Source organism: Amphiura filiformis, chromosome 1, assembly GCF_039555335.1.
Source record: "Amphiura filiformis chromosome 1, Afil_fr2py, whole genome shotgun sequence".
Lineage (NCBI taxonomy): Eukaryota > Metazoa > Echinodermata > Ophiuroidea > Amphilepidida > Amphiuridae > Amphiura > Amphiura filiformis.
In genome coordinates this window covers 31,800,784-31,821,423 of record NC_092628.1, presented here as the reverse complement: position 1 = coordinate 31,821,423, position 20,640 = coordinate 31,800,784, and the positions used below count along the sequence as shown (strand labels likewise).

The window sequence follows — 20,640 nt, the reverse complement described above, 5'->3', positions numbered from 1 at the left end:
GCCTGCACAGGTACACCATCGCCAAGGTACTTGGCTGGTACTTTGCAGTACCAGTGCAGTACTGCTGCTGGTGGGTCCTGAGCAGTAGCAGCATTGGAACTGTGTTGGTGTTCTATGTGTACTAGTCAGGCATAACATGCTCAATCTGAAGTTTTTGATGGACGTGTTGATACTGCGCTTTATTCAGTATAGTACGAGCTGTATGCATTGTAATGTACAAAATGTAGCCTGGGTTCGGAGCAGTAACCTCAGATCGAGCACTGTCTATAGTCAGGTAATTTGGTGACAGTGTACCATGTGCAGGCCGCCGCAATAGAGTCATATTTGTTGTATACTCACAAAAACATCACTGTTATTGCAAATGGGAAGGAGTAGGTTGGTTTTGTAACATAAGTTGTCTCATCAGTCTTTGGTTTGTTCCTATGGCCCTTTGGGCACCAGGGCATGATTTTGCTATAAAGCCTGCGATACATCTTAAGTACTGAAACCATCGTAAATCCTGAACCCATTTGAACTGGATTTGGAGATATACAAGATTTTCTTCAGTATTTGTGATGCACATTGAATTGTATTCCGTATGTGTAATTTTCCTTGATTTTAATGTAAATACTAAAACATTTTGTAAATATGCACACTTGCATCTAAAAAGCCCTTAAATGTAATTGTATGCTTCTTTAAATCCACGCTTGTGTCAAGAATAAAACATGCTGCCCTCGCCTGTTTTCATCTTAATTTGAAATTCTCGTATTGTAATATTTTTGCACATTTTACTGACTTGCATTTTTGAATCTCTTTCCTTTTTTCCTCTTCATGCACATACTGCACTTTGGAATTGCTGATATCCATTTTTATTCATCACTTGAATATTACCCACAATGCCCTTAATCACCCATAATTCTATTTCCTGTGAATGATTCCTGATGCATACTTTTTCCATCCTTCGATTCGTTTGTGATTTTGCATTTGCATGGGCTTACCTCCTCTTATCCTTAATTACCTTGTTTTACCCGATAAATGCCTTTCCCATTAACACCCCTCTCTCCCCTCCCCCCCAAAAAAAATGATAATGTCGTCCTTCTTTCCCCCACCCTTACCCACTCCCACCTATTCCTACCTTGCTAACCATCACATATTTACCATGGCCATATGTTTGTTGTTGTTGTACCTTCACTCCTTTTCTCTCCCGCCGACACACAATTTCTGCTTTACCGCTACACCGTCACTCGTGCCGCTTTTGTGTGTAACGCACGCTACTTATATAAGGCCTGTGTGGCAACGGAACCAATGTCACACTGGCCACGTCTGAGCCACTTTCTACGCCAATTGATGCTGGTGAGATGTCCGTGTGTAATCAAATATGTCACTATATAATCAACACAATGTGCATTTATTTCTTTATTAGTTTGAAGTAAAATAGTATTTAACCTGCTGCTTCTTATCACCAAGTAGGAAATACCGCTAACAATTTGGATGAAGTGTCTGAAAAATTATCTAAGTGTCTGTTTAATTTGTTATTTCAAATATCTTATCATAAAAAAGGCATGTGAGAAATGCAAGTTTTACACTTCTTGTGAGCAATTAAGATTTTCTTCCGCTTGTTTTCATGAGTATTTTTCATTACAACAAAGAAACACATTTTAATTCAGAATGATATATATCGAATTGTAAAACCAGTCAAAGATGTGGGAATTTTAAAAAGATGAAAGATTGTACCTGTAACCATGCTGTGACAAATGCCTGTGAGTTAGTGCTTGATTGAGTTAGTGAGTAAGTCAACGAGTGAGCAAGTGAGAGTTGGTTTGAGTATCCTGAGTTAATATTCTATTGCTCACAAGAAGATGTAACTGCAGTTAAAAATTCTGTCATTTCATTGTTTCAAAATCATATTTTCATCAATGATAGCATGCGAAACAATCAAATAATTTGAAAAATGGTGCAATTAGTCGCTTTGAATCATTCTGCTAATTAGCTTTTTGTCTCAATGCGCTCATCTTAGTCAGATTGGCGCCATGTTTGCAGCTGTTATGATTAGATATCGCAAAATGGATGTTCGTATCATCATGAATTTATAATTTTATTCTTTTCCAAATTATTTTATATTATTTGCAATTATCAGTTGTGAAGCCAAGACGATTTGTAATAAAGGCAGAAGATTTACGATGATATACCATATCAAATTTTGCATGGAAAGACACATCTGCAATCATCATTTCCTCGTAAATGAGGGTTATGATGATTTTGAGTGATAATTTTTTATTTAATGGTATCACCATATCATTCATATCAGAAATTATTAATAAAATTATTATTTAAGCATGCCAGAAATCACAATAGAACTATATTATGTGTATCATAAAGATTTTATGTGTTTAAAAGTACTGTGTATAAGTCTGTTTACAATATTTATGCATGATGTATGTTTGTGAATTTGTACTGTTGTCTGTTGTGTTGGACTTTATATTTATCTTTAAAATTGATAGGCTAAGTGCTAAATATATAGAGAGCCAAACAAAGTTAATGTAGATATTTATTTTGTAGTTCACAATTAAATCAAATTTTTTTATGATTTTTATTTTAAACAAACAAGCTGTCTTTTTGTACATTTTAATTTCAAATCAATTTATTTTATTTGCATGGGAAAGTTTGCATTTGTTAAATCTTAAAATGCAAAATGCACCTTTTTATATGCAACTTCACTCCTATCAAAAATGTCTGTGTTTCATCATGCCTTCTATCGATCTGCTCTAAACAGATGGGTAAATTGATGCCTTGTCTATTTTTGGATAAATCTAGAAAAGTAAAGAGAAATTTACATTTTAAAGTAGTAAATTGGATTGATTTATAAGAAAATGGTGGTTTAGAATACTGATGGATATTCCTGTCATTGGGTTAATGTGTAATTGTGCATCAGCCAGCTTTATACGGCAGGGTTTATTAATACATAATTTGATGGGAATAAGTTGTAATCTATAATTATACAGGTTTTATGACGCTTTTCTATCATCTTAGAGGATTTGATGACAAGTTTGGCTTTGAAACAGGAGAATAATTTCATACAAATTATTATGGATTGAAATGTGATAGATTGTTTTCATGTAGATAAGGAGGAATTGATTATCTGCAGATGGGTTTTTACTGAGTATATGTGGATTTGCATTTTATGCAGTTTTCAAACCTTTTTTGGTTGTCAGAAGGAGATATTAAGACGGGGAATATTCTTTTTAAAAAGAAGAAATTTTAATGGGACAAGCTCTTGTCCTGATCCTAGAATTATTCAGCATCGCTTACTTGGTGTTGAACTAGATTTTTGGAAATATGATCATGAATCAAAAAGTATTATGGAGTTATTAGATGAATGATGAAAAAAGAGAAGGAATGAAGTTTTTTTAAAGGAATTATTCAGATATGATTATTTCCATTTTATAGAATACTGATGATCTCAGCGGAAAATTAGAAGTTTGAAAAGCCTAATCATGGAAAGGATTTAAAAGACATTTCATGTCTTGTGAGTGAGAAATTGTAAACATGTTTTCAGTTGTTTTTGGCACATCTATTCAGGAGTAGGCATCACAATACAGTCTTATATCACTGCATAGTAGGCCAAGTTCTCACATTGAAAGTGTATGCAACATGAAAATCACAAGTCAGCAAAAGTTGAATTGAAATTGGAATCATCTATATAATAATACGCTATTCTCTGTCTGTAGATCTGTTTGTCTGTCTGTCTGTGACTGCTAATGTGAGGCCGCCGTGGGTCATACGGGGCTCAAACTTGGTGGGTGGGTGCAGCTTGGTATGAGTAAGAACGAGTTTATATTTTTTAAGGTCAAAGGTCAAGGACGGGGTCAAGTTCAATTGAAGTCTAATTTCAAATACTTTAAATGGCAAATCTAGCCATGCCATTGTGTTGACCTTGGACTATCAAACAAAAGTTTCCACGGTGACCTTTTCGTCAGACCAACGGTTAAGAGGTCAAAGGTCAAGAAAGGTAAAAATTTCAAACTGCCGCTATGTAGCTCAAACTTGGTGGGTGGATGGAACTTGGAATAACAAACAAAAGTTTCCACGGTGACCTTTTCGTCAGACCAACGGTTAAGAGGTCAAAGGTCAAGAAAGGTAACAATATCAAATTGCCCCTATGTAGCTCAAACTTGGTGGGTGGGTGGACCTTGGACTAACCAACAAAAGTTTCCACTGTGACCTTTTCATCATACCTACGGTTAAGAGGTCATAGGTCAAGAAAGGTAACAAATTCAAATTGCTCCTATGGAGCTCAAACTTGGACGTGGGTGGCTATGTAGCTCAAACTTGGTGGGTGGATGGAACTTGGAATAACAAACAAAAGTTTCCACGGTGACCTTTTTGTCAGACCAACGGTTAAGAGGTCAAAGGTCAAGAAAGGTAACAATATCAAATTGCCCCTATGTAGCTCAAACTTGGTGGGTGGGTGGACCTTGGACTAACCAACAAAGTTTCCACTGTGACCTTTTCATCATACCCACGGTTAAGAGGTCATAGGTCAAGAAAGGTAACAAATTCAAATTGCTCCTATGGAGCTCAAACTTGGTGGGTGGGTGGACCTTGGACTAACGAACAAAAGTTTTTACGGTGACCTTTTCATCAGACCTACGGTTAAGAGGTCATAGGTCAAGGTCAAAATTTCAAATTGCCCCTCTGGAACTCAAACTTGGTGGCCACGGTGACCTTTTTGTCAGACCAACGGTTAAGAGGTCAAAGGTCAAGAAAGGTAACAATATCAAATTGCCCCTATGTAGCTCAAACTTGGTGGGTGGGTGGACCTTGGACTAACCAACAAAAGTTTCCACTGTGACCTTTTCATCATACCTACGGTTAAGAGGTCATAGGTCAAGAAAGGTAACAAATTCAAATTGCTCCTATGGAGCTCAAACTTGGTGGGTGGGTGGACCTTGGACTAACGAACAAAAGTTTTTACGGTGACCTTTTCATCAGACCTACGGTTAAGAGGTCATAGGTCAAGGTCAAAATTTCAAATTGCCCCTCTGGAACTCAAACTTGGTGGGTGGGTGGACCTTGGACTAACAAACAAAAGTTTCCACGGTGACCTTTTCAGTCAGACCTACGGTTAAGAGGTCATAGGTCAAGGTCAAAATTTCAAATTGCCCCTCTGGAACTCAAACTTGGTGGGTGGGTGGACCTTGGACTAACAAACAAAAGTTTCCACTGTGACCTTTTCATCATACCTACGGTTAAGAGGTCATAGGTCAAGAAAGGTAACAATTTCAAATTGCTCCTATGGAGCTCAAACTTGGTGGGTGGGTGGACCTTGGACTAACAAACAAAAGTTTCCACGGTGACCTTTTTCAGTCATACCTACGGTTAAGAGGTCATAGGTCAAGAAAGGTAACAATTTCTAATTGCTCACATTGAGCTCAAACTTGGTGGGTGGGTGGACCTTGGACTAACAAACAAAAGTTTCCACGGTGACCTTTTTCACAGACCTACGGTTAAGAGGTCATAGGTCAAGGTCAAAATTTCAAATTGCCCCTCTGGAACTCAAACTTGGTGGGTGGGTGGACCTTGGACTAACAAACAAAAGTTTCCACTGTGATCTTTTCTTCAGACCTACGGTTAAGAGGTCAAAGGTCAAAAAGGTAAAAATTTCAATTTGCCTATGGAGCTCATACTTGGTGGGTAGGTGGAAATTGGACTAACAAACAAAAGTTCCATCGTGACCTTTTTGTCAGATCTACGGTTGAGAGGTCATAGGTCAAAAAACAAAGATTTCAAATTGCTCATGGAGCTCAAACTTGGTCGCTGGGTGTAACTTTGGCCAAGGAAGCCCAGGTTTGAGATCTGCAAAAGCCAATAACTATGACAGCCGAGAACCGCGAAATACGGGTAACCGCCTAGTATAAAAATATTGCTTGATGAAGAGGAGACAAACAAGCGATGTTTGTTGGGCGTTTCTGTCATCAGGTTGCCTGCCTCCAAACATAGTTCTGTCAGTACGGATGACATTATTGGTCTCCAGATGATGGTGCCTACTCAAGATACATAGCCCGGGTTTCATCAAATACTCGGCTTCTGTTTGCTTTTTCTTATCACTTGAGTAGAATGAAAGATTTGAACATATTGGATTGTAAATCAGTGGGAGGACTTTGTGAACTGTGGATGAACTATGTGAAGATAACATTTCTAAGCCAAAATATGAACTGTAAAATGGTGTGTCCATTATTTCAACTCATGTTGTGTGGCAAATGAAATTTGATGATGTTTTTGTAGGGAGGAATTTGACAAACTTCAAATTCAAGTTTGTTTGTGATTGAAGATATCAATAGGTCATTTTCTTGGGGTTAGGGCAAACAGTAAATAGGCCTATGCCAGAAAAACAAACTTATTATTTGGTATGAATACCAAGGAAATTCTACTAATAATTCAATTACATTTGTACAGAAATAGAAGATGGTCTAGAATAAGATCTCAACAGGTTTTATTAGACATACAGACCCGAGCTTCCAACTCTTTAGGTCAAATTGAAGTCCAGCCTCAAATCTTCCCATGACTATAACTGACCACTGACCAGATCCAATGGCTCATGGGTCAATACTTGCATTAACTCACACATAAATTGTACTAGGATGTAATCAGCTGTCTTAATGAATAGGGTGGTTTTTAAAGGAAAATTGGTGAGAATTTTTCAAGATGGCTAGTATATGAGAGTAGGAAGCTAGATTTTTGGTATTGTGCAGTTCAGTGAAGATACACTACCACTGTTTTCTACCACTCAGTGTTTTCTACCACTCAGTGTTTTCTACCACTCAGTGTTTTCTACCACTCAGTGTTTTCTACCACTGTTTCCTACCACTGTTTTCAATGTGGACTTGCATTTACACTAGTGAATGTCAAAATGGTAGGGGGTTATAAAAGCTGTAGGCCTATTTTATTTAGCCAAAAAAAAATTAAAATTACTCATGGATTCTGACATGCGTAAATTTTTTGAAACTGAACCTCTCTTCAATAACATTAATCAGATTTCGCTTAGATGGCTTTCTAACTTGGGTGGTACAGTGGTTAATTCATCTTACCACCCTTTCTCTTCATTGTGCCTCCCTACAATTACAGGGTTCAATGGCATGTCTTATTGCCAACTCAAGGCTGGCTGAGTTCAATTGGATTTGCTACAGAGTTCTTCTATCCGGGCTTGGTCTTCATTCTGAATTGAAACACCTGCAAATGGCTATAGTCTGTTACATAGAAAATGGAAAAGAACTTGACATAAAAGCATATGGTGAAATGACGCACTAAAGCAGTTGTGTAATATTCAAGTTGTCAGGTTTTTGCTCAAGTTCAGGTATTAGGGGGCCTATATGTCTTTGAGATGCAGATTAAGTTTTAGGTATTATGTCTTTGCCAACCATATAGCCTACAGAAGTTAATGAGATTAGGTTTCTGGTGTTTTTTTTATTGTTGCGGTTTCCAGTTTGATAAAGTTTAAGTTTCATCTACTGTTCTACTGCTGAGCGATACTAACTGTTCATGTACTGGGAACGCTACCTGACTATCTTATGCCTCCTACACCAAATAAGTTGATATCTCTTGAATCCAAATTTGGGCCAGACTCTACTGAGTGTTACTAACTGTTTTTGTACTGGGAATGCTACCTGACTATCTTAAGAGGAACTATCTGTTATTTTTGAGAATAGAGTTGCCACGGTCAAAAATAGATTTTCTTTATACTTTCATATTTGATGCACCTTGACCTCAAACTAACACACATGGGAAAAATTTGGAAAAATATCCCGTTGCCATGGTAACAGGCAAATTTCAATTTTAGGCCTATTTTCACAATTTTGCATTTTTCAGCAGTCAAATTGTCAAATTTTGAAGCCAGTGTTACTAATATACACAATATATATATAATTTTTTTTTTTTTTTTTATGAATAGGTCAAACCTTAGATGCCGTAATGAAAGTATAAAAATAATCACCAGGTGTCAGGGTGGGTTATACCATTTATTTGAAATAGGGGTGTTTTTCAATTTTTTCAAAGTATGAAAATATACCAACTTTGTATAGCTCATAAACCATATGGTAGTGTTCCAATTTCAACATCGACCACAGCATGTTGAGATGATACATTGGTCTTATGAAAAAGTTACATTTGAGCTTGGGGAAAACACATCTGTATATACAGTGTTGCCAGACATTTTCCTATTTTTCAAATTCTACACAAATCTCACCTTAAGTTAAATGATGTGAAAATGAAACATCATCCTTTCAAGGAACATTTATTAGAAAGAGAGTTTTTATTCATATCAAATTTGATCAGTTATAATGGTCAGTGTTGTTTTAAACCACATGGGTGTTGCCATAATTGGGGTTTAATTGTGATTTGTGGATATTTTCAACTTCATAAAAGTCATAAAAATACCAAAATGCATTTCTATAATAAAAAAAGAAACATCGACCTCGTCATGTTGAGATGATATATTGGCCTTATGAAAAAGTTATTTTGATGTGGGGAGGGGGGTAAGACATCAGTTTATACAGTGTTGCCAGATAAACCACATGGGTGTTGCCATAACTGGGGTTTAATTGTGAGGTGTGGATATTTTCAACTTTTTACAAGTCATAAAAATACCAAAATGCATTTCTATAATAAAGAAAAAAACATCGACCTCGTCATGTTGAGATGATACATTGTCCTTATGAAAAAGTTATTTTGATCTGGGGGGTAAAACATCAGTTTATACAGTGTTGCCAGATATTTTCCTATTCTTTTAAAATTCAACACAAGTCTCGCCCTAAGTTAAAAGATATGAAAATGAAACTTCACCTTCGTACGGAACATATCTTTTTATAGAAAGAAAGTTAATTTCATGTTCAATTTGATCATCTGGGATGGTCAGTGTTATTCTAAGCCATATGGGTGTTGCCATAGCTGGCGTTTAATATGACAATTTAGATATTTCCAGCTTTTTACAAGTCTTAAACATAGTACACACTACACATCCTTAAAATTATTGTGGAATGAGCGCAATATTAAGGTTAAAATTACCCTAAGAACACTTAGTATGTGAATTAAAATTTTAAATATTTCCTTCTATACAGTATTGCCAGTTATTATCACATATATTCAAAATTCAACGTATGTCTCACTTTAGCATAGGATTTATATTGTTTAAATCGCTGCCATGAATAAACCACATGGATGATGCCACTATAAATGGAGTTAATAGTGAAAGTTATAGCTATAATATTCCACTTTTTCACAAAAAACACCCAAAAAGCACACAAATTTGTCCTAATTTTTATGGGCACTTTTGCCTTAATGCACCCAATTTGGCGTATTGTCTCCACTGCAAACCCACCAAAATTGCTAAGGTACCCCAAAACCGTGGCACATCCCGTGATCACGTTTAACCAGGAGAACCCCTCCGGGTCATGCCATAGGTATACTGTGCCCAGTAGTCCTCTTTTTCTACTTGAAACGGATATCCTCAGACAACTCTTATCAACATTGGGTGATTTTTTATTTTGCTTTAACCCTGCAAGTATCTGCAAAAGTGTTCATATAAATCTCCTTCAGTCTTGAAAGCTTAATTTTAGTTAGCTGCTTCCTTTTTACAAACTCATACAAATTCATGTCATCAATGAATCAATGCTTGAATGATAGAGAATTAGCAACAATATCATGCAACATTTCAATGGTCATTTCTTGATCTTCTTCAGCATGACTTTAAATGTCATACTTTCGACTCTCCTGCGAGCTCCTCTCGGGAAAAGTAACTGGACATTAATTTGTCTGGCTGTGAAAAGGTTCTGTGCATTATTGTTTTTGACTAGTCTCATATCTTTCGAAACATTTGCTGGATCTATATATTTTTTTGCCCATTTCTTCCCCATATCTTTTTTGCAAGTATAATGTAGTTGGGATGTGTGCTTTAATAATATGGGGTAGGCGTAATTTAAACATTATCTTATACTCTTATATGCATCTTTTTGCAATGTAACAATCTTATGTTATTTTAATTTATTTTAGCCTAGCTAGTATGTGTATATTGGTAAAAAAAATATGGCTTTTATGTATATTTTAAAGTATACATGTTTGATGTTTTCTGTGTTGTATTTTAAGCGGTTGGTCACCCACCTTTGCACATTATTTTTGTCGGACCTGAGAGCACATCAGACATACCAAATTGCATTTTGAATACGAGGAATGTCCTTCTGATATCAAATAATTTTGATTTTTGTTTTTAATTCGCGATACAATAAAAATTTTAGGGTAAATTATGTATATTGATTTTTTTAAATTTTAAACATATTACAGTCCTCAAAGTTAACTTAATAAATCTAATGATGTGTATTTAAAGTGTATGTAGTCGGGATGAAAAGCCACCACTAATCAATTAATTAATGTTAATTGAACAATTTGACCTTCATAGTGAAGATATAGATTTTTTCCCAAAAGACCTACATTTTTAGGTGTTTTGGTGAAAAAATCTATATCTTCAATACGAAAGGTCAAATTTTCATATGGACGGCTTTTCATTCCAGCTACATACACTTTAAGTACATATCACTAGATTTATACAATTTACTTTTGAGATCTGTTAAATTTCAAAAATATCAATTTTTAATCATTTGCCATAAAATTTGTATTATATCGCAAATTTCAATATATGTCTGATGTGCTCTCAGGTCCACAAAAATATGCAAAACGCCGCTATTTGAACCCTTATGACTCACATCTCACTATTAAACCCTAATTATGGCAACACCCATGTGGTTTGGAACAACACTAACCATTTATACAACTGATCAAATTTAATATGAAAGTAAATTTCATTTAATAAACTTTCCTTGTGAAGGTGAAGTTTCATTTTCGCATCATTTAACTTAAGGTGAGACTTGTGTTAAAAAAAAAAAAAATAGGAAAATATCTGGCAACACTGTATAAACATATGTTTTCCCCAAGCTTAAGTGTAAATTTTCCATAAGACCAAATATGTATCATTTCAACATGGTGAAGTTGATGTTTTACTTTCACATATTTTTTAAGGAATGCATACCATGGTATTTTGGTATTTTTAAAACTTGTAAAAAGTTCAAAATATCCACACGGATCCAACACCCATGTGGTTTTAATATGAAAGTACATTTCTTTCTAATAAACTTTCATTTTCAACCTAAGGTGAAATTAGTGCTGACTTTCGAAAAAATAGGAAAATATCTGGCAACACTGTATAATACAGATGTTTTTCCTCAAGCGCAAATGTAAATTTTTCATAAAACCGATGTATCATCTCAACATGATGAGGTCGATGATTCATTTTCACATCTTTATTTTAGGAATGCATGCCATTGTATTTTGGCATTTTTAAGACTGAAAAATAGCTGAAAAAGCTGAAAAAAAAGCTCAACATACGTTGAATTTTGAACATATGTGGCAATACTGTATAGAAGGAAATATTTTCCGAACTCAAATTAAAAATTTAAATTCACATACTAAGTGTTCTTAGGTTAATTTGTAACCTTAATATTGCATTCAATGCAATAATTTTAAGGATGTGTACTATTTTTAAGACTTGTAAAAAGCTGGAAATATCTAAATTGTCATATTAAACGCCAGCTATGGCAACACCCATATGGCTTAGCATAATACTGACCATCCCAGATGATCAAATTGAATATGAAATTAACTTTCTTTCTAAAAAGATGTTCCGTATGAAGGTGAAGTTTCATTTTCATATCTTTTAATTTAGGGCGAGACTTGTGTTGAATTTTGAAAAAGTATGAAAATATCTGGCAACACTGTATAAACTGATGCTTTACCCCCCCCCCCAGATCAAAATAACTTTTTCATAAGGACAATGTATCATCTCAACATGACGAGGTCGATGTTTCTTTCTTTATTACAGAAATGCATTATGGTATTTTTATGACTTGTATGTAAAAAGTTGAAAATATCCACAAATCACAATTAAACCCCAATTATGGCAACACCCATGTGGTTTAGAACAACACTGACCATTATAACTGATCAAATTTGATATGAATAAAAACTCTCTTTCTAATAAATGTTCCTTGAAAGGATGATGTTTCATTTTCACATCATTTAATTTAAGGTGAGATTTGTGTTGAATTTCAAAAATAGGAAAATGTCTGGCAACACTGTATATACAGATGTGTTTTCCCCAAGCTCAAATGTAACTTTTTCATAAGACCAATGTATCATCTCAACATGCTGTGGTCGATGTTGAAATCGGAGCACTACCATATGGTTTATGAGCTATACAAAGGTGGTATATTTTCATACTTTGAAAAAATTGAAAAACACCCTATTTCAAATAAATGGTATAACCCACCCTGACATCTGGTGATTATTGTTATACTTTCAATGCGGCATCTAAGGTTTGACCTATTCATACCTTATAAAGAAAACAGTATATATATATTGTGTATATTAGTAACACTGGCTTTAAAACTTGATAAATTGACTGCTGAAAAGTGCAAAAATTGTGAAAATAGGCCTAAAAACGAAAATTTGGCTGCTACCATGGCAACGGGGATATTTTTCCCAAATTTATTTCATGTGTGTTTGTTTCAGGTCAAGGTGCATCAAATATGAACGTTTAAAGGAAATCCATTTTTTGACCGTGGCAAACATTTTTAAAAAATTCTCCAAAATAACAGATAATGCCTCTTAAACCTCCTACACCGAATAAGTTGATATCTCTTGAATCCAAATTTGGGCCAGTTAGTTTCAACTGAAGCATTCTTCATTACACTCTGTTTAGTTAAGGCACCGTTTGTGAGAATGGCAGATATATCTGAAGACTTAAATACAAAAATTAGTATGATAGAGGACCTGGGTTCAGATAGACCCTCCCTCGGGTCCATGGAGAACGACTGGTAATGTAGATTACATAGCATTAAAAATCAACCCAATACATGGACCCTCCCAGTCTGTAAGCAATTTGCCTTCCAGCTCCCACAAAATGCTGGGAGTTCACTTTTACGGATTTGGAGTCACGCAATCTTTCTATATACCACGTCCATGTTTTCACTACATTAACGTTTGTGTAAGCGACTAAAACAACGATATTGTATCCGACCAATCAACGCAGCTTGGCAGCGCGGGGATATTTGAAAAGGCTTCCCCAGCTAAATAATGTGCAAACATTTACAAACCGCACGCGATAATATACGCAATATGGACAATAGGCCCAAGTCCGACTCGAGTGGTTGCCTTTTATTATTGCGCTGTACCATGGGTCTATCAGACGCGCGTGCCACTTGAGCTCAATACCTCTCAGTTGTTGACAAGTGTCCCATCCGATCTTAAGCGCCATATCCCGCGGCATAGCTTTGTGCTACCATATTTGAATTGAAACTGGGCGGGCTTTCGTAATTGACATCGAAACAACGTGCTTCGTTGAACGAATATTTGGAAGGGAGATCTCTAACAGATTGGACCTGATGAGTCTCGGAATCAGCGCTCAATGGACTTTCGCGTTCACTTAAAATACGAGTATATTTCTACATTTTGCTTATGTATATATTGATATATGGATGTGGTGGGTGTAATTAGTGGCGTCGATTTGTGGATGAAGAGGAATGGGTTTTTGGCATTGAAGAAAATAAGGGGGGGTTACAGGACATTTTTTTCATAGGGCATTATGTAATTATTTATTGTTACATTATCCAGAGATGGAAACGAACCGAGACTGGGGGCCAGTCTAGGGTTCAGATCCTGGTGATATTGTATTTCTAAGTTCACAAGCTTGTTAACATTCATCTGTCACAAGTTTTCCTTGTTGTGGCTCTTAGCTCTGACGCAAGCTATATATTGCTTAGATTATTTAAAAAAACTCATCTGGTGAACGAGATTACTTTCATCAAGCAAGAGGTTTGCGATATACCTCCCTCTATCTGACATTTGTCTTATTTGTGTTAGTTGTATTCAATACTACTATTAGGCATGTCCACTAAAAATTGAAGTACTTTTAAATTGATTCAGACCTAACTTATTGGATGGGAATTGATGAAAGAAACATTTTGGCGTTTAAATAATCTTAATCGGACGTTTCATTCCAGAGATATGGCCTTTCGAGTGTCACGGTTTTATATAGGGCTGCTAGAACATGTTAAAAAGTTAAAGTCCAAAAGGAATACTAACAGAAAGTGCAACTTTAAGGTACTTTTTCTTAATGTATTTATTAACTATCTTATCTGGAACATTATATTTGCTTATAACAACATGAAAAAAAGATCATCCTGAAAATTTAATCGATTTTGTTGACATACAACAAAAACTATAAGACCTCAAAACCCATGGTTTGTTTGTTGAAACCTCAAGCATGATCATAGATGGCCGCCATGGAAAATATCTCCATAGAGGAGATGAACAATAAGTGCATTATTTCAAATGAAAAGCGGTAGTCTTAAACATTGTTCAATCTTTTAAGGTCAGCACATTTTATCTTCAAAAATTATTATATTTCATCATGGCATAAGTTTGGTAACATTAATCACTACCAATTTTGAGAAATTTGCTCCAACTCAAAGGTTATCTTTACTACATTGAGCAATACACTGTGTGCATGGAAGCCATGATGGTCCCCGGTTTTTATACTCCCTATGAAATGGACATGGTAGTGAGAAGTGCACGGGAAGTGCATGATTTGAGATGGGCATGGTAGGCTTAAACATTCTTAAATTTCTTAACATCCTACACATTTTGTCTTCATAAATAGTTAAATTTTATGAGTATGTAAGTTTGCTTGTCTGATTCACTCCAAATTCGGAGATAATTGCGTTTGAACACCTGATGCACGGAATGGTGTCACTTCAACCTGTTGTAGTTCTCATCTCATTAAATTTTTCATTAAAAAAGTTGATCTCTTCATGCAGGAAGGTCCTCTCTATTTACTGACCAAACAGGAAAAAGTTTGGTGAATGTTTTCTGGTGGAATCAGGAATTTCTTGAAACACCCTGATATAGGCCTACATTTGGATCAAAACAAGTATGTACGCCATTTAACATGCCTGGGATTTCTTGTATCGATCAGTTTCTCCATAGACAATACGTGTGTGAGTGCACGCACACAGTAAATGAAAAATCGTTCTAGTGGAAACTGTATTGAGAGTGGGCATCCCTACTACTATTCATACTAAGATTCAGTCATATTTGCCAGTCAATAGGGTATATAACAATATTTGCCATTGGTTTGAATGGTTCACTATCAGTTACACTTAAGTTGGGAGTTAAATTTGCCAAGATCAGGTTTTATGTAAAGAGTTCTAAATAAGAGTGCGGCAATGCGATAGGAGTTCAATAGCACTTTATTTAATCATGGATAAATTGTGTAATTTGCTTCTCACTGACTCGTATTTGCCAATATGATATGTGGACACCTGCAGTACCTATGATCCGTTCACTATAACTTGATGATTTGGTTGCGGTTTGAGCACTTTTGTTCTTCATCTGAATACATGATATAGCTAGAAAGAGCTACCAATTACATAGCGAGTTTTAAACTGTTACCAGTCCTGTTCTTGGTCCTTTCCTGTATATTGATACCCATGCTAAATGCATGTTTGAAACCAACCTATTGCATCTTGAACTTTGACATTTTAACAGCCTCATCCTTATCACATTATTCAGAAACTTGTTTGTATCAGTATGTACTTCAAAAATTATACTAAGCTGTCTAGGTATGATGATGATATCCAGAACAGACATGATCAAACACATCTATTCACTGGTATATGCAGGTTTATGAACTTTGTTCTTAAGGATTGTATTACATGCCTTTGACCTTCTTCTGAGTTGTTATTCAAGTTGTTGTCAATGTGCAATTACTAAATCTTGTTGCGTTAGCTAAACATTGTTGTATATATGAAGCAGATGATAGTTTTTATTTGATGGAATTTGGTTTTGTTAGAGTAACATCTCCATATCAGTTACCTCCTTGACATCCTTCCTGTTTTGTTGTTGACATCCACCTGCCTCGCCCGAGGCGCACCATCTCGCCTCGGGCTCCCAATCTCACCCACTGTCTGTCTTCTCTTGCTAGTCTTTTGTCCGTTTTGGTGTACATAGCATCCGTGATATGTCGTATCTAACTAACTATAGCAACGATAAACAACTTGATGAATGCCTCTGCCAATCTGGACAACATTAGGCCTTTTGTGTCAAAAGACATTCAGTGTCGGTATATTTAGAGGAATGATGCATTGCGTTCACTGCTGTTTTTTTTAAATTGAAATTGATGTGTATGTGTGTGCTAAAATTTAATTTAAAAATCCTTTCACTAATTAACATATTGCAGCTTATATTTACTAACTATTTTATCTTGTTAGCAATTTTTTAGTTCATAATTTGCAAGTTTTTGGAAAATCAGTTTGGTTCACATTTTATGGCTGTTATGTATTCTTAAAAATGGCGAAACTTTTGGAAATTCTGCTCCAATATTGTCCAATATTGTATTTGGAAGTGTTATGAAATGCATGTCATCAAAGCAGCTGTTCTGTGTAACTATTTTTTGTATAAATCTTAGGTATTGTAGGTATAAAAGGGTTAGATCTCCTTATTAAAAGTATCAATTGTTTCAGTGCATTAGGTTAGGTTGCTTTACTCAATTGTCAATTGCAGTTATTAGCCCCAAACCCCGGCCCCAAACATGCTCATATATATAAAGGACATGCTCCCACACACCCCACCCACACCCCACCCACATATTTGATTTGAGGATATCACCGGGTTAGCTCAAGAACAACAGCATCATACTGGAATTATTTATTTATAATGCTGCAATTTCCGTTGCTTTCTACTGAAGACATATCAGGCCCTTGGATCTGTCACTAGTACTTTTTCATTTGTACAGGTAGAGTGTTAGATAAATACATTTGATCCTAGGCTTGGAGTGAGTTGAGTGTTATGCCATCAATTAATGTCATTACGATGGATTTACACTTTGTGCTCCTACAACCCATGCTGATTGATGGCAAAAACGATCACGTTTTTTAATATGCATTAACACCATGCACACATTTATCATGTGTTAGTGATCCATCACTTTTGAAATTTGCCAACTGAATTTACCTTGAAACAAAAATCACAAGAAAATATTCATCAAAATTGTACCAACTTTCAAACTTTTTTTCTGTCCATGTTAATGATTCAATGATTCCAGTAAAAAATAATAGTGCACTACTGTAACTACCGTAAAATTTCACACAAAGATGAAAATGCGCACAATTTTTCCAAAAGTAAGCAAACTTTATGTAAAAATAGGTTTAGAAAATGAACGAAAAAATACATTTTACATTGTTCATGAAATAAACAGAAAATTATATAATTACATAATTGTTTAAATATTTAAGATCAAAATAAATCAAAACTTCAACCAAATAATTGTAAGCTATGGTGTTTAGTCAACAGTTGTTGATTTTAATCTTAGTAACTTTTTCCAAGTGCCTGAATCTTCTAAAATGGATTGATGGTTTTAAAAATCATAATTCTACAGAATTTTTACCCAATCTTTGATGCATGAAAATGGAATGCTGTGATGACAAAACTTGATTATGAAATAATTGCTAACAGCATACACCAATAATAATGTGTGTGTATAATGATAATAAATCATTTTTGAATGCCAATATCATATTGCATTTAAAACACAAAGTCAGATTTAATTATATATGATATTTGTCATAATAATTTGTATTGTTTTTTTTATTATTAATTATTCTGCAGCTTCCACACTCACAATTGATAATGCTGATGAGACCGACCAAGGGAAGTACCAATGTGCTGCTAGCAATTCAGCGGGAACAAGATATTCAGATGCGGCAAACTTGTATGTTAGAGGTATGTATTTGAGTGCTGCACATATGGAGTGGTGCAACCAGTCTTGTAAGGCATTTGCCCCTTGATGAAAAATATTGAAATAAATAACAAATCAAAATATAGATCTGTGGGGAATATATTTCATGATATACTATGAAACTGACATGCTAATAGTTTAAAGAAAATCCAGGTTTTTTCACCTTTTTTGGTTTATGTATTATTACTTTTTAATGGCTGTGAACACTTCCAAAATAAAGAAGTATTTTCAGATTTTGTCATATCTGAAGAAATGCAATACCTTTTGAAATGGGAGTCAATATTTGAGTACTTAAAATACTTTTTTGGTAGAAAATCATTTATTCAGCAATATTACTTTGATTGATCAATAGTTCATACAGGTGGAATCTATAAATGAAGAACAATAATTATTGTGGGGGCAACTTTAGAATCCGGTATGCTCCTGCCATACACCCACCCTCTGATTATTTAAGAATTGTACATACTCCTGGAATAAAGCACAGCTCGTGGATGGCATACCGGAAGGTAAAACCTAGTCCAATTCCGCACCCATTTCTTAAGGTTTCAGAGACAGTTTGGTGAAAAACCAGCAAATGACATCATAAAACATTAATGCTATATGCCCTTTCCAGTGTCCTGCTTCCAGACACTGATCATCTCATAGGATTTAAACAATATCAAAGAAACGCTTTACATCTTAATTAAAAGTGGATGAGATATATGGACGTATAATTCATTAGTCACCCCGCAGGCAGTTAATTTAATTTTTTCATCAAATTCATTACAAGAAACATTTTAGATAATTATACATTTTAGAAACTTTGATTTATTAATACACTCCGATATGTGAATTTAAGAATGTAATATCTAGTATCATGAAAAATGAGGTTAAGAAATATATGAAATTGGTTAGAAATAATACTGAACGTGCAATCCTTTACAAATATGAAGACGATATTCCATACTTCGCATCATTATTTTGTTGTCTTTCATGTTTAAGTACTCCAAATTTGCATCTAGGTGAAATGAAATAAATGCTGGATTGCATTTCACTCGTAGGTAACGTGATACATACATCATAATTATCATCATCAGATAAAATTACAGGGTGTAATAACAAACACACATATGCTGTTCAAAATGACTTCACATTTCGGCAAATTTTTTATGAATCTTCAGTTTGATCGCGATAGGCAGATATCATGCATCGTGACTTCTGATATTTGATTTTCGACGCCCGCAGCGAGACACTTCAATAATTAAAAAAGAAAGTAGTGATGATGTTCCTTGTAGTCTATTGGTATAAAAGATGGGTGCAATGTTGAAGCTCATAATTAGGTGGAGTGTTTCTGTGAGGCTGATATGAGAATGATTATATAAAAATCATGAACCTTGTGTTGCGTATATATAGTGCTACGAGAAAGAGCAAGTAATAAAAGTTTACTTGTGACGCTTAAAAATATGTTTAGTGAATAGTTTCCATATGATGTAAAATGTGAAGTTAGAAAATGTATGCACTTTTGGTGAATCAGTTTGTATTTGGCTTGAGGTATTTTGTAATCATACAACATACATACCGTATTGTTTGTAATAAACGCTCCCCCTCTAATAAACGCCCCCCTCCAATTTTTCTGTGAAAATTTGACAAAAATGCAAACATTTCCATGACATATCGTGTAGGTAAGCTTAAAACTTGCATCAGTCATGTCAGTCACGATCGCAAAATTGAATGGACAAAACCTATTATGACTCAACTCCCATCCATTTTATTGCCTAATTATGGTAGAATTTCACTAATTCCATGCACTTACAGGTGTAATTTTGTTGTATTCCCCACGAAAATATCATTTTCCGTGGGCCGCCATCATGTATAGTGTAAATCCTCCTTTTAATAGGAGCACCATCGGGAAATTGAACACGATTTTTAAGCTTTTTTCACTGACAATTCACTTCCAATAAACGCCCCCCTTTGGAAAAATGCAACGCCCCCGGGGCGTTTATTACAAACAATACGGTACCCAGATTGACACAAATGACTTCAAATACAGCAAATTTTACCTCCCTAATTTTGAATTACCTATGAAGTACATATAAATTTTTTTCTTTCATTTTTCAGAACGAAGAGTCCCACCCAGGTTTACCATAGAGCCATCTAACATGGAAGTGGTTCCAGGCGGGAGTGTCAACCTGACATGCGTAGCTGTTGGGTCACCCATGCCGATGGTCAAATGGACCCACGGCGGCATGGACCTGAATACCGGAGAGCTTCCAATCGGCCGGAATGTCCTTCAGCTGGCCAATGTAGAAGAGACAGGAGAGTATACCTGTGTGGCAATGAGCAAGCTGGGGACAATACAGACATCAGTTACCATAACTGTCAGAAGTAAGTTATTTGACAAATAAAATAACCCAAAAAACCCTGTTCTACAGGTGGACATTACTTGCCAAGTAGTCAGTCAGGATTTTTTTTTCTTTCTGGAAGAGACTAAACGACCCTAAATATCAACGAAAGCTTGAAAAATCTGACATATTTTTGCAAACATATTTTGAAAATTTGCTGAATTTTTTCTAAAAAATATCAGTCAAAATCAATCCACTAAGGCCAAAAAATGCCTGTTTTTAATTGCACATAGCAGTGGGGCTAGTAGAACAGGTTGTTGTCACCTAAAAGAGGCCTGTGGCACAATTTGATTTCAATAAATGACATCCCGTAAGATGAAATGGAAATCTTTTACCTTAAGATTCCAAGAGACATGTGTACATAGGAATTGTCAACTGCTACTT

The 20,640-nt window shown here is 35.3% G+C and overlaps 1 protein-coding gene across 3 annotated transcripts in view; it reads left to right on the top strand.

Moving 5' to 3' along the window:
• Window positions 1-20,640, top strand: part of LOC140143879 (receptor-type tyrosine-protein phosphatase delta-like) — a 284,842-nt gene that overhangs the window by 223,157 nt on the left and 41,045 nt on the right. For all 3 annotated transcript variants that reach the window (XM_072165844.1, XM_072165736.1, XM_072165794.1), the window contains 2 exons: window positions 17,746-17,859; window positions 19,973-20,239. In XM_072165844.1, the coding sequence (XP_072021945.1) occupies window positions 17,746-17,859; window positions 19,973-20,239 (381 nt within the window). The remainder of the gene's footprint in view (window positions 1-17,745; window positions 17,860-19,972; window positions 20,240-20,640) is intronic.